This window comes from Syzygium oleosum, unplaced genomic scaffold (genome assembly GCF_021117445.2).
Source record: "Syzygium oleosum isolate NSW1041296 unplaced genomic scaffold, Sole_v2.1 Sole_v2.06, whole genome shotgun sequence".
In the NCBI taxonomy this organism is placed as follows: Eukaryota; Viridiplantae; Streptophyta; class Magnoliopsida; order Myrtales; family Myrtaceae; genus Syzygium; species Syzygium oleosum.
In genome coordinates, this window is record NW_026607490.1 from 2669797 (window position 1) to 2696007 (window position 26211).

Here is a 26211-nt window from a genome sequence, read left to right on the forward strand (position 1 = left end):
TTTATTGGGGATGAGCCAGAGAGAATAATTTCGTCGACACTAATCAAGATTGTTGCATCTGCTAGACTCCAAGCAATACAATGCAGCTACTGCATAAACTAAACAACATTCATTGTCCACAGAAAGGGCATGTGTCAATCCAAACGAGGTTGGAAATACCTCCGCCCTTGTTATTTATATCTTAAAATCAATAACAGTTGGGCACCATGAGATCAGTGACATTGACCGAACATCTACAGTTCTATCGTTTCTGTTTATCAGTATGTGAAACAGAATACAACCCAAGTCCTTGGTTCCACTTCTTAATTCGTGCTTCATCATCAGCCTCCCTAACCTTATGAGCCCTGCTAGTGACACTCTCCTGAAAATATACAGACTTATATAACTGTTGAGGAAATATGTAAGATCGATGGAAGCTGCGCGCCTAGAAGAGTTTAAACAGTCGTTTCAGTGAATAGCGGAAGCGAAGCATGAAGGGGAAGCATCGGCCCGCATGACATGGCCTCGATGGACCCAAAATAAAATAATTTGAGGAAAAAAATTGGTAAGAATTATATCTCGTGTCGGGTGGGATTGGATATGAATCGCTAAAATCCTTTCATTTAAAATGAGTCAATTTTAATCCGATCATTTCGAATCCGACTCAACCCATCCATTTAATTGGCCTATCTTGAATGGCTTTCCAAGAGATCTCAAAAGGCGTATTAAATTCATCCTTTTCACATGGCAGGTATATGGAATGTCACACACTTCCGAGCAAGTAACATACAAAATATTCATTTTAAATATACGTAAAAGTATCAACATTTTTGTAACAAGACCAGTATCTCAACAGGTATTTCATGAACACTTTGTTAGTAATACCGTAATTAAAATTTTTGCACCAGCTTTCTCTATGGAATATTTTAGCTATATTTGACAATCTTCTCTCAAACCTCATCTTTGGGAGAAAATATTGGGTATGCCGCCCCTTCATGTCACCATGGGGCCGTCCCATTCATTGATCGCCACGTGTGGTAGATGAGTCCCACTTCGTCGGATTTTTCAGAACTCCCTTGCTTCTCTCTCCCCTCACTTCCGTCTCCGACACACAATCGCACTCTCTTCTCGTTCTCTTTTCTTCTTCTTCTTTGATCAAAGAACGAAAGTCTTCTTCATCCGAAGATGTCTCTCTTCGTTCCAACCACGCCTCCTGTTGTAGCAAGCGCGGAAAAGCAAACACAGAACACGAGGATTTACGTGGTTCGATCACAACGTGATCTACGTCCACGGGCGAGGCAAGACAAGATTCTACTATAATCAAAGAGAGTACAGTTTTCAGAAGTCGAAAAAACGACAAAAGCTTACGGCTCACAAAAAACTCTCGAAAACAAAATTCTCTCTGTGCATCAATGAGAAAACCTAGCTGCGGTATAAATAGTGCTCCTTGGGCCTATCGGCCCAACTCTCCGCGTCGCGAACTAAATCTCAATTTTCGGGTCGCACAAAAATATGTCGGGTCGGGTGTTCAACTGGACCGAGAACATAAAATTCAATACATATTTAACAAATCTCCACCTTGGCTTGAATTTCCCAAAATAAAACAGTCAAGAAGCCGAACACATTCTCTCGGCATCCCTAAGCCTACGTGAGCTAACTCGGTGTAGGAAACAAGGGCTGCAACAAAAGAACATATCCACTTCAAAAAACAAATGTAGAACTGTCATTTACCTCTCCACCAAAGCCCCAGAAGGGGCAAACTTAACCGAGCATGCCAATCAAGTTCAAGCAATGCTTAAACTTGTTGGCGGGGACTGGCTTGGTCAACATATCAGCAGGATTGTCAGCTGTACCAATTTTCTTTACCGTCATATTTCTCTCAGCAACTGCCTCTTGAATAAAGTGATACCTGACATCGATGTGCTTAGTCCTCTCATGATATGCTTGATTTCTAATCAAGTATAAAGCACTCTGATTGTCACAAAAAACAACCGAATTGTCTTCTTGCTGGAGCCCAAGTTCCTGAACAAGATTCCTTAACCAAATACCTTCTTTCACGCGTTCGCCGCCATATACTCGCCCGTAGTAGACAAAGCAATCGTCGATCGTAAGGTTGACCTCCAACTAATAGCCGAACTAGATAGTGTGAAAAGATAGCCAGTTAAAGATCTCCTCTTATCGAGATCACCTGCATAATCGGAATCCACAAATCCCACGATTGAGGTACCGTTGGAACTGTTTCTATCAAACACTAGGCCCAACTCTGCGGAGCCTCTAAGATACCTAAGTATCCATTTCACTGCCTGCCAATGGACCTTTCCAGGATGCGCCATATATCTACTAACCACACTAACTGCCTGCCCAATGTCGGGACGAGTGCATACCATAGCATACATAATACTACCGACTGCACTGGAGTATGGGACACGAGACATCGCAGCCTCCTCGACCTCTGATTGAGGTGAATGTAGAGCTGAGAGTCTAAAATAGGATGCCAACGGTGTACTCACGAGCTTAGCGTTTTGCATGCCAAACCTCTCAAGTACCTTCTCAATATAACTCCTCTGCGAGAGATATAACTTCCCTCCTTTCCTGTCCCTCTGAATCTCCATTCCTAAGATCTTCTTGGCAGAACCCAGATCTTTCATCTCGAACTCCTCACTGAGCCGTTTCTTCAAGATCAACACTTCTGACATGTTCTTTGCAGCAATGAGCATGTCATCAACGTATAAGAGAAGATAGACAAAGGATCCATCTGAACCCTTCCTGAAGTAGACACAACTGTCATAGTTGCTCCTATGATAACCGCTCCCAATCATAAAGCTGTCGAATCTCTTATACCACCGTCTTGGTGACTGCTTCAGACCATACAAGGATTTCTTCAATCTACAAACATGATCTTCCTTGCCTTCTACATAATAGCCCTCGGGCTGGGCCATATAAATGGTTTCCTCAAGCTCACCATGCAAAAAAGCAGTCTTCACATCAAGTTGCTCAAGCTCTAAGTCAAATTGAGCAACTATAGCCAGCAACACACGAATGGAAGTGTGTTTTACCACAGGGGAGAAAACTTCATCATAATCAATTCCCTCCTTCTGGTTGTAGCCTTTAGCTACGAGCCGAGCCTTGCATCTAGCATTTTCAACACCTGGAATTCCTTCCTTTTTCTTGAAGACCCATTTACACCCGATGGCTCTTTTTCCTTTAGGCAACTGCACCAAGTCCCAAGTCTGGTTCTTGTGAAGTGATTCAAGTTCCTCAACCATAGCAACAGCCCATTTCTCTGATTCTGTGCAAGTAACAGCTTCCGTATAGGTAGAAGGTTCCTGAATACCCATATCTTCTGCTGTCGTAAGAGCATAAGCCACCAGATCAGAAAACCCATATTTCTGAGGAGGCCGGGTCTGCCTCCTTTCTCTGCTAGTAGCAATAGAGTATGGCTGCTCCACCTCATCTACAGCTTCCTCATCTGAACTTGAATCAACAGGAGCATTTTGCTCGTTCAAAACATTCTGAGAGGTCTTTTCTCGAAGCTCCACCTGAACCTTCACCTCATTCATATCACTCTCATGTTTTCCTGCAGACTCATCAGCAACTTTCCTTTGATCAAGCATATGCATTTCATTAAATGTAATATCCCTACTAATAATGAACTTAGGTGAGTTAGGTTCCTGGCACCATAAACGATAACCTTTCACCCCATCAGCATACCCAACAAAAATACATTTCTTTGCTCTAGGTTCTAACTTACCATCCTTAACATGATAATAAGCAGGGCATCCAAAAACCTTTAGATTAGAGTAATCACAAGGCTTACCTGACCACATCTCAAAAGGAGTCTTGCATTCTATTGCTGTTGAAGGAGAGCGACTAACCAGATAACAAGCCGTGTTAACAGCTTCAGCCCAAAAATCCTTTTCCATGCCAGTATTAGAGAGCATGCATCTTGCTCTCTCCAATAGAGTTCTCGTTCATACGTTTCGCCACTCCAGCCGCTGCGGAGTGTGCCTAATCTGTACGGTGTCGAACAATACCCGCATCTCGCACGTAATTCATTAAAATCGCCACCACAGAACTCAAGACCATTATCGGTCCTAAGACGTTTAATCTTCTTCCCTGACTGATTCTCAACAAGAGCTTTCCACTTCTTGAAGGTTTCAAACACATCACTTTTTCTTTTCAGAAAGTAAACCCAAACCTTCCTGGAATAATCGTCAATGAACGTCACAAAGTAAAGAGCTCCACCCTTAGATGGAACCTGTGCTGGTCCCCATAAATCGGAATGGATATAGTCGAGTGTGCTCTTTGTCGAATGCGTCCCTGTACTGAATCTGACTCTGCATTGCTTGCCAAGAACACAATGCTCACAGAAATCTAGCGAGGTCGTCTGCTCCCCACAAAGTAAACCACGTTTACTCAAAACTGACATGCCACGCTCACTCATGTGGCCCAAACGCATGTGCCACAATTTCGTTCTATCATTATCAGAAACGGAATTGCTTGTGCCAATCGAAGGACCCATAACTGTGCTACCCTGCAAATGATACAAGTGATTCACCTTGCTTCCTTTCATCACAACCAGATTGCCTTTTGTAACTTTGAGAACTCCACCTCCACCTGAGTACACACACCCAATGGAATCCAAACTGCTCAACGAGATAAGGTTTCTCTTCAAGTCTGGTATATATCTTACTTCAGTTAAGGTTCTTATTGCTTTGTCGTGGCACTTAATCCGAACAGTACCAATACCCACGACTTTGCATACAGCATCATTCCCCATCAAGACTGATCCACCATTCAATGGCTCGTATGTGGTGAACCATTCCCTGTTTGGGCACATGTGATATGATGCTCCTGAATCCATTATCCAAACATCATTGGACAAATTAACAGCAGAGCATACTGTAAGAACACTGTCTGACGCATTAGCCTCATTTTCGTTTGCAACATTCGCCGAATCTTGTTTTTGACTATGCTGCTTATCCTTTTTCTTGAGCGAAGGATAATCTGACTTGTAATGTCCCTTTTTATGACAATAGTAGCACTCAACGTTCATCTTGTCTCCAGGTGGCTTAGATTTTGAACGACCAACAGATTTCCCTCGGAAAGCTTTATCCCTGCTCTTGGTCCTGCCTCTCACAAACAAACCATCTGCTTTGTTCTCACTGGTATTCCCATTCAATTTTGTTCTCAGTTCTGCAGAATTCAAAGATGCTTTGACATCCTCCAAAGTTATGGATTGACGTCCATAAAGCATCGAGTTCACAAAATTCTCGTATGAGGCAGGTAGTGAACATAACACGATCAAAGCTTGATCTTCATCCTCGAGTTTAATATCTAAAATTTTCATATCCAGAACAATTTTATTAAACTCATCCAAATGTTCCTGAACAGACGTACCTTCACGCATCTTTAGGGTATAAAGACGCTGCTTCAAATAAAGTCTCGATGTTAGAGATTTATTCATATAGAGACTTTCCAGTTTCTTCCAGAGACCGGCTGCTGTTTCTTCATCGGTGACTTCTCGCAAAACCTTGTCATCAAGAGACAACTGGATCGCGCTATGTGCCTTCTCGTCCATCTCTTCAATCTCAGCCGAGGTCATATCGTCCGGATATTTTCCGTCCAGCGCCCTAACCGTACCCTCTCACCTCAATAAAGCCTTCGTCTTTATTCTCCATAATCCGAAGTTGTTCTGTCCGTCAAAAGATGAGATCTGAAACTTCAAAGATGCCATCTTGCTCGAACCCTAGAATCGGACGCAGCTCTGATACCAGTTTGTTGTAGCAAGCGCGGAAAAGCAAACACAGAATACGAGGATTTACGTGGTTCGATCACAACGTGATCTACGTCCACGGGCGAGGCAAGACAAGATTCCACTATAATCAAAGAGAGTACAGTTTTCAGAAGTCGAAAAAATGACAAAAGCTCACGGCTAAAAAAAAACTCTCGAAAACAAAATTCTCTCTGTGCATCAATGAGAAAACCTAGCCGCGGTATAAATAGTGCTCCCAAACAAAATTCTCTCTCCGCATCGCGAACTAAATCTCAATTTTCGGGTCGCACAAAAATATGTCGGGTCGGGTGTTCAACCGGACCGAGAACATAAAATTCAAGACATATTTAGCACCTCTGCCGTCGCCTCTCCAATTCGTTAACCGTGCTCTCCATTACCCGTCTTGGTTCCAACCGGTGGAAGACGAGACAAAATTGTCACTACTTCTTGTCTTCTTCTTTTTTGTTGGAATAATAAAATTTATAATTGATATTCAAATATGTCTTGAAAGATTACATAATATTTATAGACCCTTTAGATAACTAGAACAATTAAAATTATCTTGAAAACAAGCAACAATAAGTAAATATTAATTTCCTCGATAACAATTTCCAAGACTCCAAGTCTCTAGATAATAATTGCAAGAATCCAATTCACGAGATGAGTTTGGATTACGAAATGTTTTTTTTATTTCCAACAACCTCCCTTAAACCGAGCTCATCTTGACCATGCCGATCATTCTCTTGAGTTTAAGGAAGGAGTCCGTCTTCAACGGCTTAGTAAACATGTCAACCACTTGGTCTTCCGACTTGCAAAACTGTAACACAATTTCCTCAGACTTCACTAGATCTCGAATGAAATGATACTTTATATCAATGTGCTTGCTTCTTCCATGAAAGACCGGATTCTTTGCAAGGGCAATTACTGACCTATTATCACAATTAATCACCATCAGATGCTCCTGCTTATGACGTAATTCAGCAAACATCAAACGTAGCCAAACTGCTTGAGTAGCACAGTAAGCCGTTGCTATGTATTCCGCTTCCACACTAGACAAAGCAACCACATGTTGCTTCTTCGAGGACCAAGAAAAAATTCCATTTCCTAAAGAGAAAACATAACTGGAAGTACTCTTCCTTTCTCCAATATCACCTCCCTAATCACTGTCTGTATATCCCATAAGCTGAAAATCATTAGAAACAGTGTAGAATATACCATCATCCACAGTACATCCGTAGAATTCTTTTTATCGCCTGCAAGTGTGATTGTCTAGGAGTCTCCATAAATCTGCTTACCATCCCAACACTATAAACAAGATCTGGCCGAGTAGAAGTCAAATATCGTAGATTCCCGACTAGCCTCTTGAAATATGTGGCATCGACTTCGGAGCCACTTCCATCTTTTGTCAACTTCAATCTTTCCTCCATTGGAGGGCTAATTGGTTTACAAGTAGCCATCTTGAAATGCTCAAGAATATCCTTGGCATACTTTTGTTGACAAATAAAAATACCATCCTCCTATTGTGTAACTTCAAGGCCGAGAAAATAATACATGAGACCCATGTCCGCCATCTCAAACTCACGAGTCATGGCCTCCCTGAAGTCAGAAATCATCCCTTGACAATTTCCGGTAAATATGAGATCATCAACATATAAGCAAACAATGAGCATCTCATCGTTCAAGCCAATCTTCACATATAAAGCATGCTCATAAGGACATCAGTTAAAACGATGATTCATGAAATAAGAATCAATTCTGGTATACCATGCTCGCGGTGCTTGCTTGAGACCGTAAAGAGCTTTCTTCAATTTGTAGACGAAACCCTCTTGTCCTTTCTTGACATACCCCTCGGGTTGATCTACATACATCTCCTCCTCAAGTACGCCATTGAGAAATGCGGACTTGACATCCATTTGGTGTATTTTCCAACGTCTTTGAGCAGCCAAAGCAAAGATCACGCGAATAATTTCCATTCTTGCAACCGGAGCAAATACCTCAAAATAGTCAATCCCAGGTTTTTGTTTGTAACCCTTGACTACAAGACGAGCCTTCAACCGATCAACATCACCATTAGGCTTGTACTTGGTCTTATAGACCCATTTCATGCCGATGGACTTCTTGCCTTTTGGAAGAGAAGTGAGCTCCCACGTATCATTTTTCTCAATCGCATATATCTCATCATCCATAGCACAAACCCAACCATCATCTTGGGAAGCCTCCTTAAAGTTTGTCGGATCACAATCTGCAAAGAGAGCAAAATTAATAATTTCTTCATCAGAGGGATCATCATCATTGGACAAACACACAATCCCTCAAACGAGCCAGTAAAGCTCGTTCTCGTCGTGGACGTGGGGACGTTTCAGCAGAATCTGACTAAGTGTCTCTGCTACCGGATCAGGTTGCATCGATGCCGTTACTAGTTTAGATTTACTATCTGAATTGGGTTGAACCGACTTCTCCTCGTCCAGGACAAAGTGAAAACTGCTTCTTCTACTCCGTGCTCTAAGTCCACTCACCTTCCTCATCAAAGGTGACATCTCGACTGATAACCACCTTCTTTGTTACCGGATTATACAACCGATAACCCTTGGTCTCATTACTGTAACCATGGAAGATGCACTTCTCACTCTTCTCATCAAGCTTCTTGCAAAGTTCATTTGGCACATGGGCATAAGTAATACACCCGAACACGTAAAGATGCTGAACTGAAGGGATTCAACCACTCCACACCTCTGCCAGAGTCTTGAACTCAAAACCTTTAGTAGGACACCGATTCAACAAGTAAACAGCATAAGCAACCGCCTCCGCCCAGAAATGCTTAGGCAATTGTTTGGAACAAAGCATGGTGCGAACCATATCAACAATAGTGCGGTTTTTTCTCTCCGCTACTCCGTTCTGTTGAGGAGTATACCGTGCTGTCAATTGATGCTTGATGCCGCACTGTTTGAAAAAGCCATCACCAACCAAATATTATGTACCACGATTAGTTTAGAGAATCCAAATTTGGTGCCCACTTTATTTTTCTACATAGGCTTTGAACTCCTTGAAAGCATCGATGGCGTCGGACTTGTGCTTCAAGAAATAAACCCATGTTTTTCGGCTAAAGTCGTTGATGAAGGTAACAAAATACTTGTACCCCCGATTTAACGATTCACCGAGCGGTCCGCAAAGGTCGGAGTGCACTAACTCCAACGGCTTTGAAGCTCTCCATGATTGTCCCGAAGGGAAGCTTTCTTTGCACTTTTTTCCAATAACACATGGTTCACATATTTCTTTCGGAGAAGAAATTTCGGGTAGTCCACGCACCATCTTCTTTCGAGACAACAACTTCAAGCTGTCAAAATTCACATGCCCGAACCGCTTGTGCCAAAGCCATGAAGAATCTTGCACCGAGGCACTAAAACACGAGGTAATATAATTACTATACAAAGGAAAAAGTCGATTTCGAGCCATTTTTACCTTCGCAATCAACCCTCCTTTGCCATCATGAATCGTGCAAAGCTCATCTTTAATGGTCATGTGATAGCCTCGCTCGGACAATTATCCCATGCTTAGGAGATTTTCTCGTAGACCGGGAACATAATGAACGTCGAAAATTTTTTGAACCGACCCATCTTTCGCCTTGATTTTAATTGTCCCGTTTCCCATGATAGGAACTTTGGCATTATTCCTGAACCTCACCTCCGAACGAAAGGTGTCATCAAGTTTTGAGAATAATTCCTTCTCGCCGTACATGTGATTGCTACATCTGGTGTCTAAGTACCAAACGTTCTTCTGGTTTTCCACCGCAGCATCACACGTGAATAAAAGAGCATTGTCATGCTCATCGTCGCTATCAACAAATCTTGCTACCTTGGCATGAAACTTTGGACCACCAATCTTCTTGCTTCGGCAATCAGATTGGTAATGCCCATACTTTTTACAATTAAAACACTGAATATGAGACTTGTCTTTTTGTTGTTCAGAATGCTTCTCTTGCCACTTTTTATCTTTCCTTTGATTAGAAAGTTTCTTCTTTTCATCGGGCAACACCAATTGGCTTTGTAGAGCTTCCTCTACCGTCTTGGATTTCTCCTTGAGTCGCTGCTTGTGCATTTGTAAAGAGCCCATCAACTCATCAATGGTCAAAATAGAGAGATCCCGATACTCTTCAATGAAAGTCACAATATATTCGAATCGTAAAGTTAGCGTCTGAAGAATCTTCTCAACGATCTGTTGGTCACCAATAGTCTCACCATTGGCCTTCATTTGATTGACAAGAGCCAATGTCCGTGAGAAATAGTCGGAAATGGACTCCGACTTTTCCATTTGAAGGAGCTCGAATTGTCGACGAAGAGTCTGAAGCCAAACCTTATGGACCTTCTCAACACCTTTGTATATTTTGATGAGAGAGTCCCAAGCTTCTTTTGCCGTCTTCGAATTCGCCACTTTTTCAAAGATTGACGAATCTATTGCTTGAAAGATGTAAAAGAGAGCCTTACAATCTTTCTTGCGATTTTCTTTTATCGTCCTCTGCTCCTCCGTTATCAAATCTGTCGGCGTTTCTAGCTCTACGAATCCTTCTTCCACAATCTTGGTTAGCTCTTGAAACTCGAACAGCACCTCCATCTGGATCTTCCAATGCTCAAAATTCTTCCCATCGAACCTTGGGAGTTGAGGTTGGATCGTCCCGGCACCATTCACAGAGGCCATATGACACGAGATTTTCTAGGTTGAATTCACAAAACTCAGCCAAAACTGTCTCTGATACCAAACATTGGAATAATAAAATTTGGAATTGATATTCAAATATGTCTTGAAGGATTACATAATATTTATAGACCCTTTAGATAACTAGAACAATTAAAAACTATCTTCAAAACAAGCAACAATAAGCAAACATTAATTTCCTCGATAACAATTTCCTCCAAGTCTCTAGATAATAATTGCAAGAATCCAATTCACGAGATGAGCTTGGATTACGAAAAGTCTTTTTTATTTCCAACATTTCAACTTCTCTCATCTCCGCTTCTTGTACACCAACAACATATCCAGCATTTTCTCCATAAGTCTCGCGGTGTTTCTTGTCTCTCCGTGGCTGTCTTGTCACACTTGTGCCCTTTCCTCTTGGTTCTCATCTCTCTCCTCTTAGGGTCATATGACCAATCTTTGCCGGCGAGCGGGACTTCCTTGCGAAGCCTAGCTCAGCAAAGGGTGCTAATTTCAAGCGGCTCCCACGCTTCCAACTCCTAGGACCCCCACACGCCCTTGGATAGCTCGCTATTGTATTTCACCGACTTCTCGCGCCACGGGTACTGGTACTCTGCAGTCGTCTTCGCCACGGATTGGGCAACTTTACTAGCCATCAACCCGAGTCTCGAGCTTCTCTATGGACCATAAAAAATTTTAGAAAAATTAATTCACCTCAAAAGCACAGTGGATTAGCCTTTCAAGTGAGAAAATCCACCACAAGCAAATTGAACCGAAGTATCAAACTATGCCAAGATGGAGTCTGCAAATCATGCTTTTCCAACGTAACTTCAATAATTAAAGGAAACGAGTGAGAAATTTGAGATGAAAGAACAGCTTAAAATCCTGACTAGAGTTCTAGAATTATCATATCGATCTGATGTTGGATATGTTGCAGTGGCCATGTCAACCATTGTCTACTCCCATCGGTTGGAACCGAGACAAGTAATGGAGACGGCAGATAACGAATCGGAGAGGTGACGGAGGAGGCGAAGGCGTGGTTGGAACGAAGAGAGACACCTTCGGATGAGGAAGACCTTCGTTCTTTGAACGAAGAAGAAGAAAAGAGAACATGAAGAGAGTAAGAGAGAGTGTGTGTCAGTAACAGAGACGGATGGGAGGGGGAGAGAGAGTAAGGGAGAGAGAAGCGAAGGTGTTCTGAAAAATTTGACAAAGTGAGACCCTCCATGTGGTGATCAATGGATGGCTCGACCCATGGCCACATGGAGGGGTGGCCTACCCAATATTTTCTCCTCCCTCTTGTTGTTCGGATAGACCTTGCCATGTCATCGTGCCACGTGTCGTCACATGATTCCTCCTAGAGTCGGGGTTCTCAAGCATCCGAATAATCTCCACAACCGCAACGTGCAATGACTAGTCGTCGAAGCACGAAAACATGTAGATTTAACACCTCATAGATTTTTTAGATTATACAAATGGTTATCGAACCTTGGCCTAATATACAATGTCAATCCTGAACTTTTAAATTATTCAATGTGATTCCTGAACTTTTGGTAAATGTTTGATATAATCCTTCGACTATTTTAAAATATACAATTTTATCATTTTATTGATTCAAGTCCAGGGACAACATTGAATTTTTTTTCATATAGCCCAGGAGCTAAATTGAACATGTACAAAAAGTTCGAGGACCATATTGAACAAGTTAAAATTTCAGGGACGACATTACGCATTGGGTTAAAGTTTAAGGACTATATTGAATAAATTAGAAATTCAGGGACAACATTACATAACTCGCCCTCCTAGCCGTGCCATGTAGAACAGCCGGCGTCCACATTGATGATTTCCGATCAAAATTACTCAGATGGACTATATTGATAAATTATCAATTGACATAATTGAAGGTTTAAAGATGAATTATCCATCGTATAATAAGTTTATGACTTTTTTATAATAATTTTGCCCAATATAGCACGAGGTTCAATTGACACCGAGCCAAATCCAATAAGAAAGTTGCACTTTTCGAATAATTAACGACACACAATACTTTCTGAATAGTCTTTTCACACTCAATTGAGTCGCAAAGAGTAAAGATAGGGAGGTGACGGTGGGTGGGTGGGGGGAAGAGCGGCAGAGCACAGAGCCTTAAAAGCTCCACATGCAAGTCCTCACCTATCACTTTGCCGCCTCCACTACCACCTTGTACCTCTCTCCCTCTCTCCATAAAGCAGGGTCAGAGACGAAGAAGAGGAAGAAGAAGAAGACCCTCATCTGCCCCCCACACACACACACACACTCTCTCTCTGTTTGCTTCTCATTGCTTCGTAGATTGTGGAGGCTGGCGAGCTGATGGCGAAATCGCCGGATCAAGAGCATCCTCACAAGGCCTTCGGTTGGGCTGCCCGCGACAAGTCCGGCCTCCTCTCCCCCTTCCATTTCTCTCGGAGGTATATACGCTTTATCCCCCCCTAGCTAGTGAATGGTGCTTCGGCCCCTCAAGCGCGAGTTCGTGCATGAGAGAGAGAGAGAGAGAGAGAGAGAGAGAGATGTAACGTTTTCCTGTATGTGGGTTACACTAATTGAGATTGTTATTACTTGCTTACACGTCTGGTCTAATAAGGTTGGATATAAGGTTTCTTAATTAGTCGGATATGGGCCCGGCTTGTATGGGCCGAGTTCGGCCCGGCCCGTTATGAGAGAGCCTGGCTAGAAACTCTATAAATAGAGCTGCAGGTCCCTACTCTGCACCTAACTCTCTCCAATCTCTCTCAAACACTCTCAAACTCACCTAAGTCTTCCGTGAGTTGGCTGAGGCGGTCTCATAGCACCGGGACTTCGGGGGTGATAGGGGAGAAGACCTACGGCACCAGTTCATCGTCATTTCCGCATTCAGGCCGATGGAATCCAAATCAGGTGCACAAATTCTATCCATCCTTTTACCGTACCGTTAATATCTTGCTATGGTGATCCTAAGGCGCTCGACCGAGCCATACGGGCTAGCCAACATGTGGTATCAGAGCCGCCATAGTCGAGAAACGGGCCGGTACTGTTCATGTGTGATTTTATTTTTTTTCATCCGTTGGGTGTTAGAATAAATCACATAGATGGATAAATCGTCGCGAGACGAGTTAAATGAGTGGTCGCCGGCCACCAGGGGCCGCCGGGAGTGGCCGCACGCGCCGCCACGCGCCAGGGCGTCGGAGAGCCCCGGCGGCACATATACAGCCACACGCGGGTGTTCCCAGGCGCGTGCAATGCACGCGCTAGGGTTTCCGCTAGCCGGGTCGATCCGGCTGACCCGACCCGACTCCGGACCCGACCTAGGGTCCGACCCGTTGACCCAACCCGGGGATTGACCCGACCCGGACCCGACCCGTTGACCGAACCGGTCGGCGGTCAGACCGGTCGGACCGGTCGACGGTCAGACCGGTCGGACTGGCCTTTTTGGCCGGCTTAGGTGTCGGCACATGAGTCCCACGCGCCGCACCTTCAGGAGGCGCGTGAGGGCGCGTCTGACCTTCGTTTGGAGCGTGCAAGGTACCGGCGTGCTTGTATAAAGATACTCTACACTATGGTATATTTATTTTACATGTTTGATACTTTTAAGGATGTGAAAATACATACAGAACCCTATATATGTGTATTTTTAGGGTATATTTTCGTATTTTCCTGTATTTCTCTATGGTTTAAGAGATACAGATTAAATCTTACATGTATATGATGACATAAGGACGTGTAGATCATGTTTCATTGATAGTATGTATAAGGTTTGACATATATCAATGTATAGAGCAATGTAATTAGCATGGTATGTAATTTTAGAGACATTGCCCATGTCTTCCAGTCTAGAATTACATCTATCTAGTATATGTGAGACATAAAGCTTATATCCTTAGTATGAGAGAGTTTCAATGATTCAATTTGGTAGTGACTGCCAAAGTGGCACACTTGATTGAGTTTGAGAAATATCAGTCTCGTATTGTTAGGATGTCTCATGTTCTAATGTGTTATTATACTCCCAAAGGAGGTGATTATGTATTGATTCATGGAGGGATGCATATACAGCATGCGTGAGGAATGACTGATCCTAGTGGTTCATACACCCAAAGGTGGTGAATTCATAAAAGATTGGAATATATTCTCATGGCCGTTGTAATGTAGAGGGTATACAATTGCATATCATGTGTTCTGCCCAAAGGTGATTATATGATGATGTGTGTAACTCTCAGGAAAGTACTCACATGATGTTGATTATAGATATTAATTGTTTTTAACAGTCACCTTCTCCCTGAACAGCAGCTCCATAAGTATTAAGGTTCTTATTGGTTCAAACTTTAAGAAATGGAAAGAGGTTTTTCTATTTGGTTTGGAGCTGGCAGATATTCATATTGCTCTTACTGAGGATAAGCCAGCAGATGTCACTGCTGAAAGTATGGACATGGAAAAGGCACTGAGTGCCGCCTGGGCAAAGAGCAATAGGATTTGCTTGTTACTGATGAAGCGATCCATCAAGGACCATTTGAAGAGTAGTTTACCAGCTGACTGCACTGCTAAAGAAATGATGGAAACCTTGCAAGCAAGGAACCGTGACTCGTCTAATGCTGAGGCTGGGACATACATGCAGTTACTCAATAATATGAGGTATGATGGTTCAAGTGGGGTTAGGGATTACGTTCTTAGGATGGTAGACCTCAAGACAAAACTAAAGGTTCATGAGATTATCCTTTCTGATGCTTACATTGTGCATCAAGCCCTGAACACCCTTCCTACTGAGTTTGGAATTATAAAGACCAACTATAATTCCCAAGATGAAAAGTGGTCGGTCAATGACCTGATAGTTAGGGTTGTGGCAGAGGAAGAGAAACTGAAGAAAGATAAAGGGAATCTTGCTTTCTATGCCTCTAGTTCCAGTAGCAGGAAGAGTAGTAAGTTCAAGAATCGTACTTAGAAAGGAACTCCCGAAACCACCGGTCATTTAGACAATCTGGGTCTTGAGAAAACACCTTTGAAGAAGAATGGTGTTCACTGCTACTTTTGTAGGAGGAAGGGTCACATGAAAAAAGACTGCAATAGATATAAAGCTTGGTTGTCCAAGCGTGAGCAGTCAGGTATTAATTCTTTGGCACTTGTTTAGAATCCAACCTATTAGAAGCTCCATCCAGTTCTTGGTGGCTAGATAGCGGTGCAACTAATCATGTTGCGTATACCATACAGGGATTCACAAACAGAAGGAAGCCAAATCAGGATGAATTAAAGCTCACTGTAGAAAACAACAAGAGAGTCGACGTCGAGTTCGTGGGAGATGTCATATTAATTTTGGATTCGGGTTTTAATATGATGTTAAGAAACACCTTTATGTGCCTTCCTTCAGACGGAACTTAGTTTCCATATCAAGTTTGGATGTTTGTGGCTACTCTTTTGAAATAAAGAACAATATGGTTTCTATGTTCTTTGATTCAAATAAGGTTGGGTGCTGCAACATATCGAATGGATTGTACAGATTGTGTTTATCTCCCAATGATATATACGTCGCTTATACAGCTGAAAGGGTTGTTTCCAAAAGACCTCTACCTAAGGAACAGTCTTATGCATTGTGGCATAAACGACTTGGTCACATTTATAAGGAAAGAGTGGAAAGGCTGATAAAGATAAACATCCTGCCTACTCTTGAAAGTGACCTAAATACTTGCGTAGACTGTTGTAGGAGTAAGATGACCAGGATAAAGAAGAAAGTCGCAGTCCGTAGTTCTGACCTGTTGGAAGTCATTCACACTGACATCAGTGGACCCTATACGGCAACATTGTGTAGAAATTTCTATTTCATCACATTTACAGACGACTATTCCCGATATGGTTATCTGTTCTTGATTAAGGAGAAGTCTGAGTTTCTTGATAAGTTCAAGATTTTTCGGACTGAAGTCGAGAAACAGCTGGGAAAAGTCATAAAGGTTGTCAGATCCGATCGAGGTGGTGAATATTATGGCAGGCATGGCGATGCTGGACAGCTGAAAGGGCCATTTGCCAAATACTTAGAAGGTTCTGGAATAGTGGCTCAATTTAATATGCCCAGGAGTCCTGAACAAAACGATGTGGCCGAAAGACGAAATCGCACCTTTATGGACATGATGAGGAGTATGATTGGCAGGACGAACTTACTTGATTTTCTATGGGGTGAAGCCTTGAGAACAGCTCTCTATATTCTAAATCGTGTTCCTACCAAGGTTGTTCCAAAAACTCCATTTGAATTATGGACTGGACGTAAACCTAGCCTAAATCATCTTAAAGTTTGGGGGTGTCCTGCAGAAGTAAAGTTATATAATCCAACATTGAGCAAGTTGGAATCCAGAACCACTCGATGTTACTTCGTATCTTACCCAGATCATTCGAAGGGGTATCGGTTTTACAGTCCCCATGGAGGCACAATAATTGTCGAATCACAGACAGCGAAATTTTTGGAATTTGATGTAGCCGAGAAGGGTAGTTGCTCATAGACCATTGAGGATAATAATATGGTAGGTACTACAGTGTCGATTTCTCTATCTGTACAGACGATAATAGAAACCCCTACACAACAGACTGAGCCTGTTGTGGTCCAGGATCCTGTTATTGAAACAGCTCTTGATGAAGTACTTCAAACCTCTCAGGTGCAGGATGAGGAAGTAGTAGCTCTACTCAGGAGATCTATCAGGCAGAGACGATCGGCTATACTACCGGATTATATGGTCTATCTAAGAGAGCATGACTACGATATAGGCTGCGTGGTTGATCCAGTAACTCATTCAGATGCAATTTCTTGTCCTCAATCAGATATGTGGGTGGATGCAATGAAAGACGAGATTCGGTCTATGAGATATAATGGTGTTTGGGAGCTTGTTGAATTGCCTAAAGGTTACAAGCCCATTGGTTGCAAATGGATATACAAGACTAAAAGAGACTTCAAAGGAAAGATTGAGAAATTCAAAGCCAGACTGGTTACTAAGGGTTTCACTCAAAGAGAAGGAGTAGACTATGAGGCGACTTTTTCACCAGTATCTTCTAAGGATTCTTTCAGAGTGATCATGGCATTGGTAGCTCATACTGATATGGAATTACACCAGATGGATGTTAAAACTGCCTTTTTAAATGGAGACCTTGATGAGGAAGTCTATATGTTGCAACCCGAAGGTTTTGCAGCTGATGATTCAGGTGAGCTTGTATGTAGATTGAAGAAATCTATTTATGGCCTTAAGCAAGCTTCTAGACAATGGTATTTAAAATTTCATAGTGTTGTCACTTCATTAGGTTTTGTTGAGAACAAATTGGATCAGTGTATATACAGCAAGGTCAGTGAGAGGAAATTTATTTTTCTCATACTCTATGTAGATGACATTTTGCTTACAAGTAGTGATATTGGATTACTACATGAGAGAAAGCGAATGTTGTCGAAGGATTTTGACATGAAGGACCTTGATAATGCGTCTTTTGTCCTAGGCATTGAGATCCATAGGAATCGTTCTCGCCTAGTATTGGGTTTGTCTCAGAGAACATATGTTAATCGTATTCTGGAAAGATTCAGTATGCAGGACTGCAAGCCAGGAATTGCTCCTGTCATAAAGGGTGATAAACTGAGTCTGTCACAGTGTTCTCATACGGATGTTGAGAAAATCCAAATGAAGGATGTACCTTATGCTAGTGCACTTAGAAGTATCATGTATGCTCAAGTTTGCACTAGGCCAGACATTGCTTTTGCAACAGGACTTCTAGGCAGATATCAATCAAATCCAGGACACGATCACTGGGTTGCTGCCAAGAAGGTTTTGAGGTACTTAAAGAGGACAAAAGACTATATGCTGATCTACAGACATGTTCAAGACCTACAGCTGGTAGGGTATTCGGATTCAGACTTTGCTGGCTGTCAGGATGAAAGGAAGTCGACAACGTGCTACATCTTTAAGTTAGCAGGAGGTACAGTATCATGAAAAAGTGAGAAATAGAAATCAATGACATCCTCTACCATGCAAGCGGAGTTTGTATTATGCTTTTCGGCCGCTACTCAGGCAATTTGGCTCCGGAACCTCATTAGGGAGTTGACCGTATTTGATTTTGTGGATCGGCCCATACAGTTGTATTGTGACAATAACTCTGCAGTGTTGTTTGTTAACAACAACAGAGGTCTCAAGGGGTCTAAGCATATGAAGGTCAAGTACTTGACCATAAAGGAAAAAGTCAGGGATGGTGACATTACAGTAGAGCACATTTCCACAGATGATATGGTAGCAGATCCACTAACTAAAGGCCTTCGCCCCTGTATTTTTTAACGACATGTCGTTAGCATGGGCTTAGGAGTATCATGGGATACTGTTGTTTAGTGGGAGCTGCTTTTATTTATACTCTAATAAAGTTTACATCTGTGTTTTGTTACTCTTTGTAACATTTTGGATGTGTATCAACTCATTTGCATTCAATAAGGTGTTTCTGAATGCATTGTTGTCATGTTAAATACACATATAAGGTGAAAATCTTAAGGTACTGTGTAAACATTGAGTAAAGGCTATGGGCATTCAGTTATTAGCCTTAAGGATATGTCTTATTACACATAAGGTAATGTTAACAATAAGGATAAGACATATGTAGGTTCATTGGAACCATAAAGATATTCTCTAGTGACACATCAGGTTTTTGTGACACTCAAGGAAAGAGAATGAAGACTGACAAAGGAGATGACATATGAGGTATCGCTCTTTATGAGGTGTCATCCGTTTGCCACACAATCATATCGAATCCATATCAATAAAGTCTAAAGCACTTGTGACCATGGAAGGCTCTACGTGATTACATGCAGTTACCGCCATGATTCGGTGTTTGAAACTTTATGGGATCGGATTGACTATTAAGAATTATCCATAGACCAAATAAAGGTGCACATAAGGTACGATTTCAATTAATGTAGCCCAAGTAGGAGAATGTAACGTTTTCCTGTATGTGGGTTACATTAATTGAGATTGTTATTACCCGCTTACGGGTCTGGTCTAATAAGGTTGGATATAAGGTTTCTTAATTAGTCGGATATGGGCCCGGCTTATGTGGGCCGAGTTCGGCCGGGCCCGTTATGAGAGGGCCTGGCCGGAAACTCTATAAATAGAGCCGCAGGTTCCTCATCTGCACCTAACTCTCTCCAATCTCTCTCAAACGCTCTCAAACTCACCTAAGGCTTCCGTGAGTTGGCTGAGGCAGTCTCATAGCGCCGGGACTTCGGGGTGACAGGGGAGAAGACCTATGGCACCGGTTCATCGTCATTTCCGCATTCAGGCCGATGGAATCCAAATCAGGTGCACAAATTCTATCCATCCTTTTACCGTACCGTTAATATCTCGCTATGGTGATCCTAAGGCGCTCGGCCGAGCCATACGAGCCGGCCAACAAGAGAGAGAGAGTTCTGGGTCTTCCTCTCTCTCGCGTTGGTCGGCGCTGTTGATTTGCGCGACCCGTGGCTGATTTGTTTACTTGCGGGTTAGGTGATAAAATATTCTGGGGTGGGTCCAAGTTCTTACTTTTGGCCGTGTCTTGATTTATTAACGCAATGGGTGTCCAAGTCTCGGGGGTTCGACGGCTTTTCGGTCCTCTTTATCAGATCTCTGCAGTGCAGTAAAGTTGGTTGGATTTGTTTCTTCCTGAGTACACACGGAGAAGGACGTTTCGCTTTCTCATGCCTGGGGCTCATAGCCAATGATTAGTCATGGGCATGTCGTGAAAGTTCTGTTTCAGTAAATTGACCCCGAGGTTACCCTCTACTTCGAGTTTTAGACTGGTCTCCCGTGGATCGCCAGAGGATGGCAAAATAACATATAGGTTTGTCGAGATAAGGAAAAAGGCTATAGGGATGGAAAAAGGGGAAGAGGAAAGTTGAAAGGTATACAATTGATCTCAGGGAAACAAGAAAGAAACTTGGGTTGATTTCCTTTTTAAAAAACATTTTTTTTTAGCTGATGGTCTCCTTAGTGAGATGACAGCCAGAGCTTTGGCAGGGTTGGTTGTCTATCGTTATCGAAAACCTCTTTGACTTCTCTCTCATCCCTGGATCGACGTTTTTTCTTTACCATCTCATTTAGATTTGGAATTCAGTTGGCGCCGCTGATACTTATGCAAATGTAGTCCTTCTGATGAGCTAATTTGGTGCAGAACAGTTTCAACTCAACTTGTGAACAAAACACCTTTTTGAAAGTACAAATAGAGTCTGCTTCTCAAAGTGACCGATGCAATGCATTTGACGAGCATGTCTGACGTTAAATGTACTATTTTGCAGGGAAAATGGTGATGAAGATGTCACCATTAAAATCCTCTTCTGTGGGGTTTGTCATTCTGACCTTCACGTGGCCAAGAATGAATGGGGGTTCACAAATTACCCGGTTGTTCCTGGGTAGGTTCTGTTAATGTTCGAGATCAGAATTTATCTTCTTCTGCCTTTTCACCTTTACAGCCTAATCAAATCATTTAAACAAGGGGGCAAAGAACTGCACATTGTGTAGCACTCTTAAGCAAATGAAGGTTGTTTGAAGTTGTGTTCAGAGTCTGATGCCAATGTACATTTCAGTGTGGTTAGTGAATTAATTTCAGATTTCAGACTTTTAAGTGTACCTTTTAATTTTATTCTCTTATGTCTCCTAAACATGTTTCTATCAAGGTACCTTTGGGTGGGTCCATGCATGGTGTTATTCTGTATTGTTTAAGAAATGTATCAAGCACCAGCTTGTAACGAGCAAAGGGCACTTTGTATTCCAACGGTATTGTCTAAGTTGTTATTTTGATGAATTGATGTGGGTGTTAGAAATCATGTCTCCAAATGCCTAATGTGCACGTGCATGCTTTTCCTGTAAGTCCTACATTTTTCGTCTATGATAAAGTTCTTTGCTTAGTTCTTGTGTGGCCTCCTCTTATCATTGCATGAGAGGAGATGTCATGTATTTGCTCCTTTTGCCTCATAACTGAGACAAAAAAAAAAAAAAAACCCATGTTTCTGATTATGTAGCTTGGTTATACACTGGAAATTTGAAAGAGAACATGTATTCCCTTACTTTTTTCATTTGAATGCATGCTATTTATGTTTTTAGGCCCAAGGTGCTTCTGCAATTATTTTTGTCTTTATTTCTTGAGATGTGAAATGAAATTCAGAGAGTGACTAGCTTTCACTATAACGATATTGACAGTTGAATTAAAATGTTGATCTTGACAGTATTAATTGAAGTATTGCAAATTTGCGAGGAGCTTGTACACTTAGTTACTGTTCTACTTGTGTGTCTACAGGCATGAAATTGTTGGAACTGTGATGAAAGTGGGGAGCAATGTGAAGAAATTTAAAGTGGGTGAGCGAGTAGGTGTTGGAGTCATAGTGGGCTCCTGCAAGAAATGTGAGAGCTGCCAGCAGGATCTGGAAAACTACTGCCCCCAGACAATATTTACCTATAATTCCCATTACACAGATGGAACAAAAACTTATGGTGGTTACTCTGATATGATAGTCGTTGACGAGCGTTTTGTGCTTCGTTTCCCTGACAACTTACCATCAGAGGGTGGTGCGCCACTATTATGTGCTGGTATCACGGTGTATAGCCCGATGAAATACTATGGCATGACAGAGCCTGGGAAGCATTTGGGTGTGGCTGGACTTGGTGGTCTTGGTCATGTGGCCGTAAAAATCGGCAAGGCATTTGGACTAAAAGTTACTGTTATTAGTTCCTCTCCCAAAAAGGAAGCTGAGGCAATTGAAAGACTTGGTGCTGATTCCTTCCTTGTAACCAGTGACCGTACAAAAATGAAGGTACATGAAGTTTGGAAATAGTAACTGGTTCTTTTGTATTGGTGGGAGGTCTAGCATGTCAATCATTGCTTTATCCAGCCCTGTGATCCTCTTCTAGCTGACACAATTTGAAATTTTTGCAATGTGCGCATAGATATGCACGGATTCACCAATATTCCATCAAAAGCTGGAGATGACATAATGTAGATATACCTGAATAGAAGGGATTTTCTAAGTCAGTTACGGAGAGAGTAGAGTACCTTAAATTCTCCTAATGGAATTTCTTGCTTCTTGCAGGCAGCTTTGGGAACCATGGACTACATCATTGACACAGTTTCTGCTGTACACCCTCTTCTTCCATTGCTCAGTCTGCTCAAGCTGAATGGCAAACTTGTTACTGTGGGATTGTTTGATAAGCCCCTAGAGCTGCCCATCTTTCCGTTGGTTCTGGGTAAGCAATAAACTAGTGCCGCATTGAGGGGGTGGTTAAATTGTTTAAATGGAATTTCAAATTTGAGTTGAGTCGAAATATTTCACTACTGGAGCTCGACTCAACTTGATTCTCCATTGCTTGATACTCCACTTGAGCTCAATTGGTCAAGTATGATTTCTCAAACTGGAACTCAACTTGATTAAGTTTCACATAAGCTCGAGCTCGAGCTCGATTCTACTTGTTTTACAGCTGAATTTTAGTCTATGCTCGAGTTAAGCACGAACTTGATCTCTAATATTGAGAATATGATAAAAACTAATAATAATGTTATGTGCTTCTTTATAGTATCTACTGATGTATAACTATCGTTAAATATATAGAAGTTCAACCACCCGCCTGGGTGGCGCTGCTGGAGCGCGCACTCTTCCTCTTGCAAAAAGGTTGAGTGTTCGAATCCCGGGTGCTGCAGGGTGACTTAACCGGTGCACGTGTGTGGTGGCTAGCACGTGTCGCCCACAGGGTTTACCTCCCGGCTGTCGGCCGTGCGGGGGTTCCCTGGGTCATCAAAAAAAAAAATTTAAAAAATATATACAATTTGTCCGATCTGATATGGTTCCACTTTGGAACCGGGAACTGGACCGCCTGAACACCGGTTTCACTTTTAGGAATCGGGAATCGGACAACATCCCTAGGAATCAGATCCAACCGGCCGGTTCGATCCGGACCAGGCAGTTTCCGATTAGGGTGGTTCATTTTGCACATCCCTATGTATAATGGTCGTACTACGTGACTGTGGCACTGTAAATATATATATTATTTAAAAAAAATGGAAGTTTCAAAATTCATCCATAACGTTAGTAGGGATATTGATACAGCCTGGTGTAGGCTACTCGAACGTTAGGATCGGGAGAGTGACTTGCACACGTGGAACAGGACGAACAGTAATTACAGTCCTGTGCAAGCTCGGAAAAATAGATGTAACTTCGTCGATACAGATCGGAATGACCTGATTCCAAAGCCAAATGAACAAAGACTTATGGATTGACAATTTCTCTGTTTTGAGTTTTCTCAAATAAGCACTATAGGAAGGACGAAATCGGGGTGGAAGTGGATGGATGTAAATGGACAGAACAGAGGAAAAGATAGAACTTCGTTGGTTGCTCTTCCAGGCCTCCAAGGAAGTGGATAGGGCACCGATTCTTCTAGATCGATGACTGCAACTCTTCAAGGATGCAGATTTGAAAACCTCCGACTCTTTAAGGACAGAGTGAAAACTCTTCTAGGTTTTCAGGGGTATGAACTCTTCAAGGTTCAAGATAATTGCTTGATGCAAAATTTTCATTAATCAAATTCATCTGTCGAATACATAAAGTAGATGGTCTTTTATAGCCAAAGAAAAACAAATGAAAAGACTCAAGCAAATGAAGAGACTAAAGAGCATTAAAGACCCTAGAAAGCATAAAACATTAAAGAACTTAGAAACTATAAACTAGATAAATGCCCAACGTCTTCTTGATCATCCCAAAGTATCTTTTAGACTTCCGATGTATAGGGAAAGACAAGGACTTTATTGTGGCATGGACTCGCGGATGAGACTCTTGGTCTTCGAATTGCGTCCCTTCAATATCTTCAAGACTGGTCGAGTGACTTGTCGAGCTCGGATGCGGGCTGATCTCCTTGGTCGAGTGAGCTCGTCTTCGATGCGGGCAGCATTATCAATCTGGCCTGCATCATCCTCCCCTTCTTTAAAAGAATTCGTCCCCGAATTCATGTCATCATTAGAGGAATCACCAGCATAAGGTGTTAAATGCCGAACGTTGAAAACATCATGTGTTTTCATATGAGAAGGAAGCCTTAAGCGATATGCATTGGGATTGATGCGCTCAAGAACTTCAAGAGGACCAAGCTTTCGATCACTAAGCTTGTTATAGCTTCCAACAGGATGGCGCTCTGGTGGCAAGTAAGCCCAAACAAAATCTCCTGGTTCGAAGATAACTTCACGCCGCCGCTTATCGACGTCCTTTTTATAGGACTCTGTCTTGCTTTCTCACCTTTGGCGCACATCTTCATGAATTGCTCTCATCTGAGAAACAATATCTTCAACATTGCCACTCAACTTTTTAGCAAAAGGAATGGGTGCAAGATCAAGGGCAGTGTTCGGCTGTTGTCCATACACGATCATGAAAGGACTATACACAGTCGTACGGTTTACAGCACAATTATATGCAAATTCGCCATGTGACAATCGTGTCTCCCAAGAGCGAGGATCAATCATTGTCCTCAATAGAATTCCCAAGGTTCGATTGACAACTTCAGTTTGCCCATAAGTTTGGGGATGAAACACAGTATTATATTGCAATTTAGTACCGACATTCTTCCACAATTGTCGCCAAAAATGACTAAGAAACTTTGTGTCCCGATTAGAAGAAGCAACTTCACCTGCTTTGTGAAGTAAAACATATACAATACGAACCCCTTTTAAAGCACCTTTTATATCCTTCATCGAAAGCAATGAAGACTTTTCGACAACAGAAGTTTTTAAAGGCTCCTTACTAGGTGCTAATATAATCTTCTTCCCTCCAAATTCAAAAGAATACGTATTTCGATAACCATCATGAGTAGTCCGCCTATCGAATTGCCATGGTCGCCCAAGAATAACATGACTAGCATCCATCGGTAGAACATCGCACCATATCTTGTCGAAATAAACAGAACCAATGGATAGATTAACAAGGCAGCGTTTGGAAACGGTTATCTCAGTGCCTTTCGATAGCCACGACATCTTATAAGGTGTTGGGTGCGCCTTAACTCCAACTTTAGTTTGTTCGCTGCGCTTTCAGAAATTATATTCTCACAACATCCAGAGTCAATAATCAATTGACATACCTTCCCCTTAATCGTGCAAGCGGAATGAAAAATGTTGGTGCGCAGCCACCCATCTCCGGTCTCATCACGAGGAACTAGAAAGATTTTTCTCACCATCAGAAATTCACCAGAATCAGCATGCACTATTTGCTCGTCACTTGCGGACTCTTCGACATCATTCACCTCTTCTTCGAGCGGATCCTCCACATGCTCATCAGAATCGTTATCCACTAAGAAGGCTTTGCCGGCTTGTCGATTCTTGTTCTTTTGGCAATTGCTAGCACGATGACCCAACTCACCACAAGTATAGCAATGAATATCGGACGTAGTTGGTTGCTTCAAAATGTTGGGCTGATTAGGAAACTTACTAGCGGTTTGCGTCGTAGCCTCAGCAACTTTGGTGGTGCCAGGGGTACTCCTAGCGGGTCGATTGGTCATGATAGAGGATTGTTGACTCCTTGAGCGAGAACGCTCCACCTTGAGTGCTCGTTGGTGTGCATCTCCTAAGTCCCAAATGTCAAGGACTTCCAAGGCATCTTGAATATGAAGTTGAAGGCCATTCAAGTACTTGCTCACAAGCATCTCCTCCGGATCTTGAATGTTGTTGCGAATCACCAACTCATTGAATTCGTTGGTGTATTGGTCCACCGTTCGCGTACCTTGTCTCAGATTTTGGTACCGTTGATAGAGCTCTCT

General features: G+C 42.3%; 1 protein-coding gene across 2 annotated transcripts in view; it reads left to right on the forward strand.

Annotated features, from left to right (window-relative positions):
- Positions 1 to 12688: 12688 nt before the first annotated feature.
- Positions 12689 to 26211, forward strand: part of LOC115664860 (probable cinnamyl alcohol dehydrogenase 9) — a 73434-nt gene continuing 59911 nt past the window's right edge. The window contains exons 1-4 of one of the 2 annotated variants that reach the window (XM_056312491.1): positions 12689 to 12891; positions 20727 to 20840; positions 21725 to 22238; positions 22515 to 22668. In XM_056312491.1, the coding sequence (XP_056168466.1) occupies positions 12794 to 12891; positions 20727 to 20840; positions 21725 to 22238; positions 22515 to 22668 (880 nt within the window). In that variant the 5' untranslated portion in view covers positions 12689 to 12793. Of the gene's footprint in view, positions 12892 to 20726; positions 20841 to 20871; positions 21019 to 21724; positions 22239 to 22514; positions 22669 to 26211 lie in introns of those variants that run through there. The other variant, XM_056312492.1, reaches the window with a different exon arrangement.